Raw genomic sequence first — 17185 nt, forward strand, 5'->3', positions numbered from 1 at the left:
ATTTCCTCAGAGTAATTGAAAAGAAAACGAGTTGTAACTATAGCTAAAACTCTCATACTATTTTAATATTTTTATAGCACTCGCTGTGTGTATATTTTCATCGCATTCTAGATGGAGTTTTACATGAAGTTGTTGCCCCCTAGAAAAGTACCACTAGGCCCACTGGACAAGCCTGGCTCATACTCTGCAGATAAATTAACTCCCAGAAACAGGTAAGACAATGAAGTCTTTTTTAAAGTAACATAAAATTGTTTCTCCCGGAAGTATCAGGCCATAAAGATAAATTATATAGCTGTGAATATTAATTGCCACAAATAGCCAGAGCTAAATTCAAGCCCCACGAGCCAGAAGCCATAACCAGGACTTTTTTTTTTCCCCTTGTGTAGCTTTTTGGCAATCTCCTCCGCCACAGATCAATCAAAAATCCTAAAAGCTGCACAAAGATTCGTTTCCTGCCAAGGAAATCCTCCGAGATGAGATGGTTCAACTTTTTGACCTGTGGTAAGCAAAGGACATGGCAGGTGACAATCTCAAGAAGTGATGAGGAAGTGGCAGGGATTGCAGGAAGAAGGACTGGTAGGGGAAGACGCTGGGATGGGGGGGTACAGAGGTGCCCTTGCTGTGACAGCACAGTGTCAGAAGCACCAGTTCAAAGAGCCAGCGAGCTGGCCAACCCCTGAAACAGCCTGTGAGGGCAGGCTGGGAGTGTGTGTCACACAGAGAGAGCACGTGTACAGTACGTGCACCAAAAACAACAAATGTATCCCATTCTGGACGTGTGCGTTTGCGTGCACTCGCAGCTGAGAGGGCAGAGGGCGGGGGCTTATATTAATCATAAGCTGTCAGGCTCTGGGTCTTGCACTTCAAACGAGATGGTGCAAATCAAAGTATGTCTCTGGGTCGTGTGTGTGTGTGCATGTGTGTGCGTGTGTGTGCGTGTGTGCGCGCGTTGCAGCGCTGCCTCTGAGGGAACAAGCTAAGTATCAGTGCCAGATTTTGCCGCCTGCGGTATTTCTGGCTCGTCCACAAGGGCATTTTAAAACACACACACACACACACACACACACGCACTGCAAAATCAGAAACATTCCGATACAGACATTTGCATAAGTCCGACATGCTAGAACAACACACACTCGTTTTGACTCTCATGCACGTATAATGATACACAATAGCTTGCTAAGCTGGCTTTGGACTACACTTGCCCATCTCTCCTCCTCTCTCTATCTCGCTCTCTCTCTCTCTCTCTCTCACACACACACACACACACACACACACACACACACACACACACACACACACACACACAAACTGTCTCTCACACACACACAGTCAGTCAGCTCCCATCACTCAAGTGAACTCAGCATCGCAAAAACACAACCCTGCCATCAGTCAATCTGTCAGCTTACACGTGTGCATGCATGCGTGTGTGTGTGTGTGTGTGTGTGCGTGCGTGTGTGACGGGGGTTTGAAAGCACAGATGCCCCAGGTCCGGCTTTGTAAGTGGACTTTAGAGTGGTTGAAAGAGAGAGAGAGAGAGATGGAGCCAAATGAGAGGAAAGAAATGCAAAGCTCAAAAACACATCTTGTTCCAGATACTCTTGTAAAAAAAAAAAAAAAAAGAAAAGAAATGAAAAGAAAAAGTCCAATGCGTCGAAATCAAAGAGATGGCAAAGAGAAAGCTCTGAAACCCAAAGGACCTCTTAAAGGAAAAGAAAAAAAGATAGGGTAAGAGACAGATAATGGGAAGGGGTTGCAGGGTTGTACTGGAGATGGGATAGAGTGCACACAAGGAGAAACAAGAGCTGAAGACCGGCCATGTTTGGGTGAATGGGCCTAGAGGAAATAAAAGGGGTTGAGGAAAATACAAAAAAAATAAATAAATAAATAAAAAATGTGAGACTGTGGGATGAGATGGAGACAAGTAAGTGAGCAGCGAGTGTGAGAGAGGCCAAACAGATGGAGAAAAAAGAGAAAATGATCCAGGAGCATCAGGACAATGAGAGCAAAAGAGCAAAGGAGAGAGAAAAGGATAGGCAGAGATACTTTGAGCTGGCTCAGTACACACACACACACACACACACACACACTTTCTCGCCTTCTCATGGGGGAAAAGAGAAGGTCAGCAGTCACACTTCATAGCCCCTCCACCATGGGCTACCAACATGTGTTATGATAATCAAAAGAAAGCACAGTCCTAATTACAGCACGGAGCACTCGCCACGCACCGTCGGATGCTAAATCCCGAACGCTCACAGAAAAAAAAAAAAAAAAAGGTGCAGCGAAAAGCCATGAAGAGAAAGCCGTGGATGATGCAGTGGTAACGTTCGCAACATTACGCAAGCATATTACATGAACAGATGGAAGTGTTGTTGTCGAGAGACTGAAAGAAAGAGACGATTCTGCTGCGAGCACGGGTTGTCTCTGCTCTCCTGCTTTGTACGCGCCTTTCTTCACAGCCCAGCGCACCGTCGGAGTCCCTCTGCAACAAGGTGTCATCTTCAAAGCAAGGCCCAATTTCACCAATTTAAAATGTACGAGATGATAATTCAATACAGTGAGCGTGTAAGACGTTTGACTTTGTTTACCATCAAACACGGTTTTCTGAGCTCACAAAACAGGTAGTTTAAAAGATGCTAAGAAGCCGGCTCTGTTTAAGCCCCAGTGATCATGAATTCACCATCCCGCAGGCGAATAAACAATGTAGAGTACAAAATTGAATCTGGCCTGGGACTGTGAGAGTCAAATACATTCTCCTCCCCCAGATCGCCTCTGTCTTGTACAGTGTGGAAGTCATAAACGTCAGGAAAGGAAAGAGGCTTCGTAAATCTTCCACGCTATTTGGAGCGGTTTTGTTGCTTGGCCTTGCTACAGTTCTCTCTGCACCTGCAAGTTCACTCACATTTTCTAGGAGTTGTCAAAAGGCATCCTGGGAAATGTAGCAAATCGGTAATTGAATAACATGAGGCAAGGTCCTGGAGAGTGGGGTTCAGTGACAGAGTAAATTACAACACCCGTCACTGCAGTTACAACATGATGATCACGGATTGATTATGACTGAGATCAAGGTTTTCGGAGGGCGCGAAGGAATAAGGTCGCTCATCTTCCTCGATCTATGCTGGCCATGGATTGCTGCGCTTACATCTCTGCTCTGCCCCGATGTGTTTTAGGAGGAGTGCCGAGTGTGCAGAGGGGCCCGACTGAGGCTTGTAAGAACTCAAACTGTGCATTGCTGTGATATTCGACATTCTTTGCCTTTTTCAAAAATTATACTGGCCATTAAAGCTCAGCAGCTAACACCTGGTGCTTGAATCTTGCATCTCAGACAGGCGTGTCAAATCATATACTGTGAAGAACCAAAAAAATCCTGCACGTTGTCTATATCGAGCACACGCTTCATTTTGGAGGAGTGGGAACCTTCGTGTGGCAAAATGAACAAATTAGGGGGTTTTTGGTTGTTTCTGTGACTATCAAAGAAAAATGTATCGGTCCATCTATGAAAACAACCTACAACAATCAGCCTGCATTTGATTGTGGTGTGTCAAGTTTATTTGATGATAATATCAAAAGGCAAACATGGTGTGAATTCCATTTCAGCTCTATTGAGAGTATTGCAGGAAAGACTCGAGATTACTGTGATAACACCAAGCCTGTGTCAGTTTATTGGTCGGTCGGTCAGTCAGTACTTGTATGCTGCGTCTCTGCACTTTGGTGATGTTTCAAGCCTCAAGTCTTTCTTCTATCATAAACCGTGGAGGTAATAATTGTTCATGGGAGCATCATCTAGTGTACAGATCCTGTTTTTTTGTACTTCTGTTTGTTTGATTTGTCAGCAGGATTGCACAAAATGCACTGAGTGGATTTCAACTAAACTTGGACCGAGGATGGGTCTCGTCCCAGATCAGACGCCAGTTTCTTTTGGTGTGCATCGGGATAAAGGCACAGATTCAGGATTGTTTTTATGACTTAAACTAAGGAGTTTTTCAATAATGCATGGAACTTGATGAAAAAGAAAAAAATCAAAATCAGGCGTATTTAGGAGGCTGGTATCTATGCGTGATCACAATTTGATGTGGCTCAAAATATAAACCAAATAAATAGATCTTATCTAATATTGTATTAAGTTTGGTTGATTTAAAAGGGGCCTGTTGGGCCCTAGAGGAGGTCAGTTTGATCATTTGATACATCCCAAATCTAAACTTGAAACATGTATAGATTATTGGACTGTGACTCTGACATATTAGTCCAAAATGCAGGTTAAGATCCAAAAATGCTAGAACCTACATTTTCCAATAAAGCGACCAACAGGATGTCTTTATTAGACCATCTCTGCCTGGTAAATGCCACTGTCTTTCAAACTCTACGTCTCTGTTTTGAAAGGCAGCTTGTCATTAAAACTCTGTAGTCTCCCAGCCAAGAAAACCATGACAACATCATCAGTGGTATTTTTTCTAACTTTAGAGAGCTCCTTCCAAGGCCACAGAAGACACTATATTATAATAAGAATGACAACAACAATAACAAGGCTGGGCAAGCTGAGCTGCCCTGCTCATGATGAGTAACTGAAGTTGATGTGTAAGTTAATACACATAATTTAATGTTAGTGGTCTAATATGAGAACTCCCAACTACGCAGGCTTGAATTGTGCAGCAGCGAATTACCTCAGGGCCTGGACAAATCAGTTAAGAACAAGTCAATGATGTGGTTTACACAGGACAGACCACTGAGGAACAGAAGCAATTTAACAATTCCAAAGAGCGATAACATTCAATAATTAAAAAGATGCAGAGCAAGGAGATTGAAAACGCTAATTCATGCAGATGAGGTTACAAGACCCAAAGGAGTATAAAGAAACATAGACGCCTCGAAACAATAAAAGGAAGAAAAAATAAGTCAACAGTAGCAACATTACACTAAAAAGCAAAGGCAAACAAGAGAAATCTCAAAGAGAGATGCTGATGATGTTGATTCACTACAAACTGGTGGCAGATTTTGAAACAACCAGCTTTTTATTTTTACTGACTGCCAGTTGAAATAATTGTAAAGTCAAACTGATTTTATTTACAGCATTTAACACACAAGCACAAGTTTCTCTCAGGGATTTTCACAGTCTGTTAAGTGAAGAAGTCCATAAAAGAAGAAGCACAGGAGGGATCCCTCTGCAACGCAACGTGCAGGGTAGCTAAAAGTAGCAGTCACTGAATCATTATACGGTAAAAGAGTATTGGAAGAGACTTACAAAATAAAAATATGAAGTAAGGAGTTCATTAACCCTTGAATCGTCCTCTCAAACATCTGGTAGAGGATATTTTCACCCGTTACACATTGAAATATAATCATTTACACATTATGCCCAAAAAGAGTCCCGGGGTGCACTTCAGTTTTTCCAAAACATTTTCTAATACCAATTCTGCTACAAACTATTTCGCAGGCTAGAAAAATGATTTAGTAAATCCCAATGCACTGCTATCAAATGCATTAATCTGAAAATACATGAATGTCATATCCAGTCAGATTTTGCAATTTGTAAGCCAGCCTGCTTTTCTGACTATTCTGACCCAAAATCATCTGTGCGGCAAAAAAAAAAAAATACGCCACATCTATTGAGCCACAGACCGATGACAGCTCATTGGCTGCGTTCCAAATCCCACATTTTCTACTTCAAAATTTCGACAGATGCTAGAGCAAGAGGGTCAAAGTTCAGTGCACAATGTTATGACAAAGTAGTGTGTCCTAGTTATATGCATACTACATGAAACAGTATGTACTTTGTGAGGGCAGCTGCAGTACGTTCTTAAAGCAAAAAAGTCTGTGATTTGGAACGCACCTCAGATGTTTTCAAGGAGAAAATTGCTCCGCATGTATCCTGCTTGTGGCAAAGTTTTTATAAGCAGTTATATTGTTTGTATTTAGTTTAGATACAGGGGGTTTACTGCACAAAAGCTGTCTAGATGAATGCCCCCAAAATGTCTGAAATCTTTTTCAAAATTCTTACCCAGTGTACCACCTCAGAAAATATTCCGCTCTTGAAGTACCACCGTTATGACTGTCGTCAAGTCATATCATGCTGCTAACATTAGCAGGTGGCATGAATGCCTCAGCAGCACTGCTTAAAGTAGCCACTGGCACTGATGCTTAGTACTCTGCTGTCAACTTCAGTTCAAACAGGGCTGTTTGAAGTATTCTCCTCCTGCCGTGCACTTATCTTCCTGATAGTTCCTGTTTAGTCGCATCTGTAGTGTTTCTGAACCTTTCATTTTACCTCCGCTCAGTACCCTCCCTTCACAGTTTGAGATTAGACTTGTAACTAATCACGGATGATGCAACGTGCATGAACGTGACTTGGTAGACTAATAGGCTGAAACAAAAATAACAGAGCACGGACGAAACTTATTCTAAATTGCATTACAGTTCAAGTATTTTCATTCCAGTGTCTGTACTATGGACATTAAGTGTTCAATATGATCTATCACAGAAAATATTTCATTGCATTATAAAATGTTTTATTTCTTGTGACCATAAACTGCTTCTCTATAAAAAGAGATCAATACAAATGCCTTATTTCACTTCAATATAGAAAAATGTACGCAGTTTGCTAAAAGTGTACTTTAACTGCAAATGGCCATTTCTATCATTTGGTATTTTATAATTGTAAATATATATCAACCTAAATTATTTTGGTTGTAAGTGCCAATGAAACTGGTGGGATGATTAAAGGGTTAGGTAGTGCACAACGATTTTAGTACAGAATAAATCATCCATAAAAAGTGATCCCTGATCATAAATTATTATTATATAACATCCAACAACTTTCTAAATAACAGCCCTGCTGTACACTTCCTCAGACAGACTCTGAACACGCAACCACAACCAAATCTTTAAATGCTGCACCACTGACTCAACGTCAAACCGCAGTCCAACGAGAGTCTCATGAGCCAGGCCTTCGCGTAACCGCACAACCTAAGTGGAAATAAGCGTCCGAAGCACCCGAGTGTGCTCAGGACTGTCAAACAGCGGCAATCTCAGCCAGTAATAGGCCCATTATTAGGGAGGAGCGAGGGAAACGCAGAGTCAACGGAGGATAACACAGAGCGACCAATCAGGATAAATAAGTGGCGGAAGAAACAAATCGGCAACTGGGGCATCACAACACATCAGAAATCTCCTTCCCCCCGGTCTCCTTCCTCCATTCCTTTTCCTAATATGGGGTGTATTCCCCTCCTCCTCCAACATACCCACCCACTCCTCCCCCCGCTGGCCTCCCTGCGTCTCTCCCTCTATCTGCCTTTGAAGATGCGTTGTTTTCTGACTCGCCTCTAATCTTCAAATAGGGTGATCTAATAATGGCCGTAAGTGTGTGTATGCGGGCAAGTTTTGATGCACTGAACCATGTGTGTCTGCGTAGATGCCTTCTGCACATGTCAAACTGTACGCACGAGTCTGTGTGCATATGTGTGTGTGTGTGTGTGTGTGTGTGTGTGTGTGTGTGTGTGTGTGTGTGTGTGTGTGTGTGTGTGTGTGTGAAAACATGAATGTTGATGCTCCCCTTTGCATTGCCCTGGGTGCCATTTGGATGTCATGCCGAGCAGTTCTTGTGTCTGTCTGCCATTGGGGGGGAGTCGACCCTGTGTGTGTGTGTGTGTGTGTGTGTGTGTGTGTGTGTGTGTGTGTGTGTGTGTGTGTGTGTGTGTGTGTCTCGCAGCATGATGGCTGGTACAGTCAACACACACAGACAGCTGGATACCAGCAGTCTCCGGAGGGAGAAGGGGGCCAAAAAGAAAGAGCGAGATGCAGAACAAAGACTCTGATGCAGTCAGTATAAACTCGATAGATAACGGAATGAAAAAAAACTTTTACTTTCCACAAGCTAAAACTAAACAAACGGAAGAATTGAGATGAAAGCTACGATCCTGTCCTGCTAAATCTACTTCAGCCATGAAGGTGGGAATCAACATGAAAGGGAAGATGAAGGTGGGAGAAGGCTTCGCTTAAGCCTTCAAGGCTTAGAAAAACTGTTTTTACGACCAAGTCTCGTCAACGTATTAGCAAGCAATCCTGAATTACTCCACTTTCTCTAACGACCATGTATGACATTTTCAAGCATGAGTGAACATTTTGTACACAACACCCAGCGAGACTGAAACAAACAGTCTATTTACAAACCCCCTCATCTGTTCACCTTTCATACATCCAAACAAATTTATCCATTAGAGTGAAAAGATTGCCTTTTAGAGGGGGGGGACCTTGACAACGAGCTAGAATGAATGCTTACATCAAGCCGCTCCCCCCTAGCCTGCTTTCCCTTGAAAGAATTTGGAGCAGTGGCAGTAGGAGCAGCAGCCAAGGCCCATTTGGGTAGTAAAAAAAAAAAAAAAAAAAAACCTCTCATAAGGCAGAGAGAACTAATTGAATTGCTTCTGATGGAAGGAGGAGCTCAATACCCTTTAACAGGTTTGAGTAAAGACGGAGGGAAGGGCAGAAAGGGGAGAGACGGAGAGAGAGTGAGAGGCGACTGGGTTGGTATATGGGAGGAGGGGGGGGGGTGATGACGAGGAGGAGAATAATTGAGATGGACAGATAAGGAGGGAGGGAGAGAGGAAACAAAGAGAGGAGACGACAAAAATAAAAGGGGGTGGTGGTAATGATGGCGATAGATGGAGGCGAGGGAGAGGAAGAGAAATAATGGCAGATACGGGAAACCGAGAGAAGTACTGATTAATAGTTTTGATTGGCTTATCAGCTTGTCTTCTCTGTCGTCCTCAGGGGGGAGAAAACAAGCTCGCTTTCACCCGTGCTGCAGTGACAAAGTGTGTGAGTAACTGATCAGTCACTAATGTGGCCGACTAGTTGACAATTTCACAATAACAGGGGTGGCCTTGCCTCGCACAAGCTCCTTCAACACGTCACAGGCTGCCCACACACCCTCTGGCAGACGCTCGCATGAGCCTCTTCAAAAAGAGAGACAACAATAAATGCTGCCCCTGTATGTACACTGTGTCAGGCTTGCACATACACACGCCAAACTCTTGCCTGTGGCATTAAGGCCATCCTGCCACATCTAATAAACTCTGAGGACAGACTCAGTAGGCCATGGCATGGTGTCCACTTTGCTCTGCTTTGGCAGCATCTGTCTTAAGCCTGATTTTCAGCACGTCTGTTGGGTGTCTGAGGATGTAATCTACCACTTCTTATGGCTCTTTCAACTTGCTGTAATTAACTCCCATTGATTTCCATTTGCAAGCGCCGTCCCATTCCACGTCCAGCAACTCGGACGCGAAGACGTTTTCACTTTAACAGTAAAAACCTCTTCAGGTGACCTGGTACGACAGCAGACGGAGGAGGGGGGGGGGTGAGGGTGGGTGTGAGGTTGCTGGCGTCTCTCACCAGAATCCTGTCCTCCGATTTGCCGCTCCTCGTGTCCTGCTTGATGGCTCGCACAAACTTAATGGCCTGCTTGTCCAGCACCTTCCTGATGCTCTCTGCAGAGAAGGGCGAGGAGAGAGAAGAGGGGAAAACGGGAGAGCTAATTACATAATGTAAACACATAACAGAGTGAAAAGCGCTGGCCTGAGATGCACTCCAAAACACTGTTAAAAGCTTTTATGGGGGGGGGAGAATCGATAAATTCAAAAACGCAGCTGGGTGATGAATGAAAGGAAAAACCGTGATAAATGAGCAGAGAAACATTAGAGATACACAGATTTGGTCTGCCAGTACCAATTCTCATATCATAACTCAGGATGTTAGAGTGACGCTCCAATAACAGGGCGTTTTTTACCCTTTTGTGCCTCACTGCAAGCATCTGATTGGGTCATTCCTCTTACATGACTTATTAACTATGTGAAATTAGCTCTCTACAGCAAATGGAGGGAGCAAAACAGAAAAAAAATGGAGCTCCTGCTGTGACAATGCTGTTTAAGTGGTGAGAGGGAATAATAACTCCTCTGTAATATTGACATACAAGACAATACTGTGCACAAGGGGATGCTGCGGTGCTCAAAATTCAGTTGACAACCCAATTAGATCATGTGAGATCACCGCATTTTGTAACAGCAGTGACTTGTAAGCAAATCGGGAAGTGGATCAGGCCAATACGCGACCTGCTTAACAAGGTCAGCATTGGTGCCGATACTGATCATATTGGATGTGTACATAACACCTATGCACATACATCTATCGGGGAATTTTGGAGTGCGTCAGACCGTGCTTTCCACCACCATCATCAATTCATCGGCAGGTAAAATACTCGACATATAAGCCAAAATGGATGATAAGTTTCAAAAGTGCTCAGAATAATGAAACGTTTTAACAGCAGTGCTTCACAACAAATATGAAAAAAAAATCTGCTGCTGATGAAAACAATGTGTGAAGCTGCTTCCAGTGAGCGATGGAGGTCAGAATATCCTTGCTGACAACCTCCGACCTCCAAGCATTCTAAGCACAAAACACAGACAATGAACAAAGAACTTGGCTAACCGCAACACAACGATGTCTCTCTGGTAAAGCGTACACACAGTTGCGCTTCAGCAGAGCAGCCGTGCAGATATAAATGAAATACACATGAGGTCAAAAATGATCTAGATATGACATTCACTCGCATAATAAAACAACTTACGATTGATTCAGGGTGGCAACCAAAAATTATTTTCATTATACATTAATCTAATGATTATTTACACAAGCTATCGCATAACAATTTTTATTTGTACTAATCATTAAGCGTATCCATGTCAATAAATTGTGAAAAATGCTCATCGTAATTTCCCAGAGTCCAAAGTGACATCTTTAAATTGCTAATTTTGCCCATCAAGCAGTCCAAAAATCAAAACAAGAGAAGAAGCATTTCCTCACATTTAAAAAGCCAGAAACAAACATATGTTTGATACTTTTGCATGAAAATTATAAATCGATCCTCAAAATAGCTGCAGCTCTAAACTGATTTAGCATTTATGTCAAAACTAAAGTGAAGATCTTTGATTAAGTGATTTTTGAGAATTAAACTTTTTTTTCGGGATCTTACACATTTTGTCAAAACATCCTTACATTTATAAACCAAACAATTAAATTGAGAAAAAAAAAATCAAGAAATTAATGAAAATAATCATTATTTGCAGGCCTGGTCAAAAGCCTATAAACGGCCCACAAGCGAGATTGTTTTGTCACCCAAGAATAATGTTTATCCCTCCAGTAGAGTGCCAGACACTGAAAGGGAAAAGACACCGAAGTCTGTTCCCAGATCTTGGGGGGATACCACGGCACATGAAAATAAAGTTATACAAAGCCTTTTGTGAGGTCTGGAGGGAGCTGAGTGAAGTTTCATAAATTCACTCAAGTGATGTCATTTGAGTCGGTGTCAGCTGGAGTGGGCAAGTTTAAAAATGTAAAAAATTTAGGGGTGTGGAGCGAGGAAGAAGTGAGCCTATTACACCTCTGCAGCACGCTCCTCATCTCTGCTAGGGGGCAAGTGGCTCGAGGCTACATTAGCCACTAACACTTTAACACCACTACAATCGTTACACATTGCACGATCCCCCTTTGTGGACGGACGGCAGTTGAATTGCATTCTGCATAATGCAGGCGCCAGGTTTTGACAAGAAAGAAGAATGCACAGAATTAAAAAAAAAAGATATCTGCGGGGTTGCTGCATTGATTTCTTTTCTCTGTCCATCATGACTGACAATGTTACAGGAGTGCAATGCTAAATCAGTGCAGCGCGCTCAATAAGCTATGCCAAGCAGCAACAATGTGTTTCTAAAGGACAGTGGTGGCCAAAGCGCTCTATAAAGCACTTTATGTTGGGTTTCCTTTAATCACCCACCTGTACATTGTGCCATTAGTACAGTGGCTCATGATAGTACAGTAAGTAGCACGTCAGTGTATTAGGACAACAGCGACTCTTATCTGTGAGCCTTTGCTTGAAATCTTCCTTCCAATTTAGTCCTACAGTGTCTGAAATATAGCCGAGTATTAGAAAGAGTTCCAGTCTCCCGATAAATTCACTGTGTTGGAGCTGCTGATGCTGTCATCGCGTTTTGTCTTTGATTTCCAGCTTAGGGATAGACTGCTAGATTATTCCTTTAAAGACAGACGCACAGGGGTGAACCGTCACAGAGACAAGTAGACAGCTACAAAGACACAAACATGAGCACCGAGAGACACATGCGCATGCACACATATATCCTCTAGCTGAAGAGGACTGGGCTATTTTTAGCCTCAGAGAAAGAAAAGAAAGAAAAAAGAAAGAAGCAGCCCAGCTCATCTCAGTGGAACCGGCCACGAGACCCAGAGCTGCAGTCTTTAGGGGCCTCTGCTCCACCACACGACACGACCCTGCTGAGGCTCAGTGAACCGCACCAGAGGCCTCCACCATTTACATCCCCTTCACAATCCGACCCGCTCTTCACTAACACAATGTCAACCTAGAAACTCGGACGGCGGCCGCTCACATATGCCCACAAGCTGCGCGATGTTCACATTGCGGGCGCGTCGGGCCACCCGTTCTAAATATGAGCCCACCAGATGGAGATCCAGCACGCCATGCTGTGTCACGATGCTCCACTGTGTCACAATCTCCCAACTCGCTTTCCTTCTCTCTCTCTCGCTCCCTCTCTCTTTCACTACTGCACACTCATAATTCTCACTTTGCACATCCAGTAACAGCCATGAAGTTGGCTCTCACACTCGAGCGAGCAGCAGCAGCAGCAGCAGCAGCAGACGTGCGGAGGACGAGGCAGGGACGGGGCCGGGGTGGGGTGTGCGGGGATCGAAGGGAGGATCAGCCGAAGACAAACAGAGAGTTATTGACATTAAGCTGGGTAAGACCCAATCGCTTAAACCTTTTAACACACTCTGTGGTCCCCCCCCCCCTCCCCCGCCTCCCGAGGGCCGGCTGGTTGGCGTGACCTCAGCATCTGCTCCCAAAAGAGATTTGAGGGATGAAGAAAAAAGGAACCAGGAAGGGTCAGTCATCTTTTACCTCCACAATTCTCTCTCCTTTTTGCACTTTTTTTTTTTTTATATACTTTGACAGATCCTCACTCACACCACCTCCACCAACAAACTATCCCCCCCACCCCACACCCCACCTTCTTGTCCTCAACTGACAGGTGTGATTATGGCCTAATGCCCTGGCTCTGATCACCAGGCCAGACAGACGGGGCTTAAACAGGTTGAGCTGGTAAACATCGGGATTTAACTCGCCATGTCAGGATAATTAGCAGTGAGAGACACACCTTCTCCAACACCTGATCATCCAAACATGCTGGTGTGTGTGTGTGTGTGTGTGTGTGTGTGTGTGTTGGTGTGTGTGTGTGCAATCTCCCACTCGTGCAGCTGAACCCATGCTGCCTGCCTGCTGCACGCAAAGCGCTCCCGGTCGCACAGTGACTCCTCCGCGCACGCACGAGGAGGAAAAAAAAAAGAAAAAGATGGAAAAACTAACGAACGCACGCACAGGGGAGCCAAGACAAAACACTTAAAATAAATAACTCTATGGGACTCTTGTGCGCGATAAATTTCACAGCAGATCTTCACGTCAAATCAATCCCGTAGCCCCCCGCTCCGCTCCGTAGATCGATGGGATTACGATCTTCAACAGCCATTAACTCTGCTTTTACCTTGGGAGACATTTCCTGCGCTTTGCCTGCGGTGATAACTCGTTACAGATGAAAACGCGCCGGGAAAGATTCAAAGAGCAGCCGAGCGACAGCAAACTAACCCCCCGCGCGTCCTGAGACAGCTCCTACTTTCAGGCTCGTTCTCTCAAAGAGAGGTTAAAACACACACACACACACACACACACACACACACACACACACACACACACACACACACACACACACACACACACACACACACACACATCTTCACCCCCGAAAAACTCGTGCTCCGGCTCACCTGTGATCTCCCTGCTGACGTTGGCGAAGCCCGCCGCTGTGGTCTCCTTTGAGGCCATGGTGCGCTCCTCACGCCGGTCCCGGCCCCGTCTCTTTCCTCCGCTCTCTAACGTCCCCTCCTCCCCCGAGCGCGCTTTTTCCTCTTCTTTTGCTTGTTCTTCTTCTCCTCCTCCTCTTCCTCGTTTCTTCCTTTTACCGACCTTCTCTTTCACCTGCGGGTGCTCCGGGCGCAGCAACAGTCCTGTACACAGTGTGGCGTGGAGCGATGATGCCGTGGTGCGCACTGGCGGAAAAAAAAAAAAAGCCGAGGAGTGCGAGGACTTCGGCTCCACTCAGAGAGAGCGAGAGAGAGAGAGAAGGGGGGGGGTTATGAGAGGTGGAGGGGTTACAGACTGTGCCATTATTTTTGCATCGGTGTGTTTAAAATTCTATATATTTTTTGTAAAATCTGCCATTTTTCGCCTCAATCTGTGTTTCAATGACAGGGAATGACAAACTAGTTTGGGGAAATAAATTGAAACTAAGAATTTTGATATTTACAATATTAATGAGGTGATAACAAAAAAAAAGTCAGAATTATTTATGCTTTCATAACTGCATAAACAGGCGCACCCGGGACGAAAACGAGGCCCCCAGAACCCTGTTTGAAGCCAAAATGAAGTGAGTTTGTTTATTGAACTTGCTTAGGTAAAATCAGTCTTTCTCTTCAGATTCAAATGTATTTTCCTAAAACTATATGGTGCACCTTTAACGCAAAGATCATACAAAACTGAATCGAATGCAAAGTGATGAGGGGGGGGTCTTGATTTACCTGTCGTTCGGTTTTGCGTGTAACACAATGGGATGTGCGGCACTGGCCAGTGTTTAAGTGAGCTCAAATCACTGGAGCAGCTGAAGGGCATCCGAGATTCATAATCAATAAAATAACACACACTGATTCCCCCTGGTAGCAATTAAACTTGGGAGGATCCTGTAAGTTAGTAATTCCGCAAGAAAGATGTCTCCGAATGAAAGTGATCAATCAATAATAATCAGACGGGGGAGGAGGGGTTCAGCTGCAAGAAGTATTACCCCCGGGGGATTTCTTGTGATCCCTGACTGACCATCATTGACAGCATTTAGTAGAGGTGAGTGAATCTATCCAAACCATCCACTGATATTTTGATAGTTCTAAGCAATTATTCGCATAGTTTTAATGGCTGTTTCTATAAAGCAGCAAATTGTCCAACATTAAATATTTAGTATTAAAAACATATTACATTATTAAGTATATTATTATAGTTAAAATACAGTGAAAAAAATTAAGCGGCAATGAATGAATGACTTAAATTAATTGTTTATTTCTTTCATTATAATTTTCGTTTTGCTCTCAAAGACTTTTCCCTAAAGACATTGTTGAGTTGTCGCCTGTCCCCGCCCCCCTCACATTTCATCCAATCACTGAACAGGCAAACAGTTGCCAAAATGTAGCCTGCTAAGCAAGCTCCGGGAGTTGAGGGCTAAACTAACTTACAGCCTAAACACAGTGCTAAGTTATAGTACAACAAGTAGCTTCTCCCTTTATTGCTTAAAAATGTTACAAAAGCTTCCCAACCTGCTTGCTAATTAACTGTCAGCTAGTTAATTAGTGTTACTATCCAGCAATACAATAAAGAGCACTGTTAGTGACATTTAGCTAGCTAGCTAACCTTAGTTAATTTAGAGTTTCCTTGGCTGTGCCATGATTTTAAAGATTTTCTCAGAGACACACCCAAATCCACGAAGAGCATAAACAGATATGCTGTATGTATACATTGCCTCATTTACTTACTTACTGGAAATTACTTATGCAGTATTTCGCCTCCATTGTTGCAGCCAAACTTGATCGCCTGGGCTAGTGGCGGTTTATTAGTCCACTGGGAGCCTGAGGGCACCTGATTGGCTGAAGGGTAAGGGAGGCGGTCACTGATGACAACGCCACCATATGTCTATGAACTCCACTATCATAATAGTGACATATGATTAAAACGTTCACAGTAAATTTTTACATTTGATTTAAGTATTTCAGAATGTATTGGTTTCCTAAGATAATTTATATACATTCATATGGTAATTTCTTTAATATTAACAAAAAACTTTTTTCAGGCAATATTGAATAGTCAAGTGCTTAATAATGTTTTTTCAGCATTTATTCTGGAAATCCTTATTGAGATTAAATATATATATATATATAGATATATATATATATATATATATATATATATCTATCTATATATATATATATATATATATATATATTCTGACCAAGACAGACAGTTTTAACAACCAGGTAGAGACTGAAAGTATGCAAGTAAGTATATGTTCAGCAATATAAGAAATGAATGAGCCTACTTCTGATAGATGTCTTACCACTGTAAGTATTCCTGGCTATTTGTTCTGTCCTGTACCAGGGGTCCTTGCCAATTGTTCAAACTCAATAAATAAAAATGTGCTTGAAAAAAATGATTGATCGTAAATGTGATGACAAAATAATGAATACAATTTCCAATATAATGATACAAAAGATTTTCATCCCAAAGGCAACTTAAATTACACCTTAATGAAAAGATGGCTAGACCAATAAAATCAAAGACCAGTCACAAACTTAATGAAACTCAATCAATATATACATATAAAGACTCCCCAAACATCAGCAGCCAGAGGAGCACATTTTCTGGAAAGCACAACATTTTGCTAGTTTAAATCAAACTGTGACGATTCCAGGCAGGGGGAGCAGCATACATTTAAAGCTATAAGTCTGATAACCAAATGGAGGTCAGACTACATGATGTTTTCATTCCCTCTCCGGAATACTGATGACAGCCTTGCCACGGCGGCCTCACATTCTTCCGCAACATGAATAGAAAGGCACCCATGTGTTGTCTGAATGGGAAGATCAAATGAATTGATCTTCAAAATGATTTCAAAAAATCTAGGATTAGATCATTAGAAAGGCTCTCATGTATCAAAGCACACACCCAGATCCTTCCTGTGTCTGCTTGTTTTTGGACAGGATATAAGTAATCACATTATTTCAAAGGGTTTACACCATGGCTCCTCAAAAGTAATGTTTTATTATGTCAGAGCAGAAAGTTGATTCGATGCTGCTGATAGATGTGTTTTCGTGGCAATATTTCTGTAATGATGTGAGGACACTGAGGGAATAGAGCCATATATCAAACCGCTTCATTCAGTGCCTTTCTGCTCGGAGATGTGAGATCACCAATCATGGCTCTGATAGGATTTGGGATGGAGAATTGGGAGGCCAGGTT

At 43.1% G+C, this 17185-nt stretch overlaps 1 protein-coding gene across 10 annotated transcripts in view; it reads right to left on the reverse strand.

Annotated features, from left to right (window-relative positions):
* carmil3 (capping protein regulator and myosin 1 linker 3) overlaps nucleotides 1–15801 on the reverse strand; it is a 97576-nt gene extending 81775 nt beyond the window's left edge. For 8 of the 10 annotated variants that reach the window (XM_037084475.1, XM_037084473.1, XM_037084472.1 and 5 more), the window contains exons 1-3: nucleotides 15710–15801; nucleotides 13897–14178; nucleotides 9385–9479 (exon numbers count right to left, since the gene is read on the reverse strand). In XM_037084475.1, the coding sequence (XP_036940370.1) occupies nucleotides 9385–9479; nucleotides 13897–14178; nucleotide 15710 (378 nt within the window). In that variant the 5' untranslated portion in view covers nucleotides 15711–15801. Of the gene's footprint in view, nucleotides 1–9384; nucleotides 9480–13896; nucleotides 14179–15705 lie in introns of all 10 variants that reach the window. The other 2 variants (XM_037084470.1, XM_037084478.1) reach the window with 2 other exon arrangements.
* Nucleotides 15802–17185: the final 1384 nt, after the last annotated feature.

The sequence above is a fragment of the Acanthopagrus latus genome, chromosome 21 (assembly GCF_904848185.1).
Source record: "Acanthopagrus latus isolate v.2019 chromosome 21, fAcaLat1.1, whole genome shotgun sequence".
NCBI lineage: Eukaryota > Metazoa > Chordata > Actinopteri > Spariformes > Sparidae > Acanthopagrus > Acanthopagrus latus.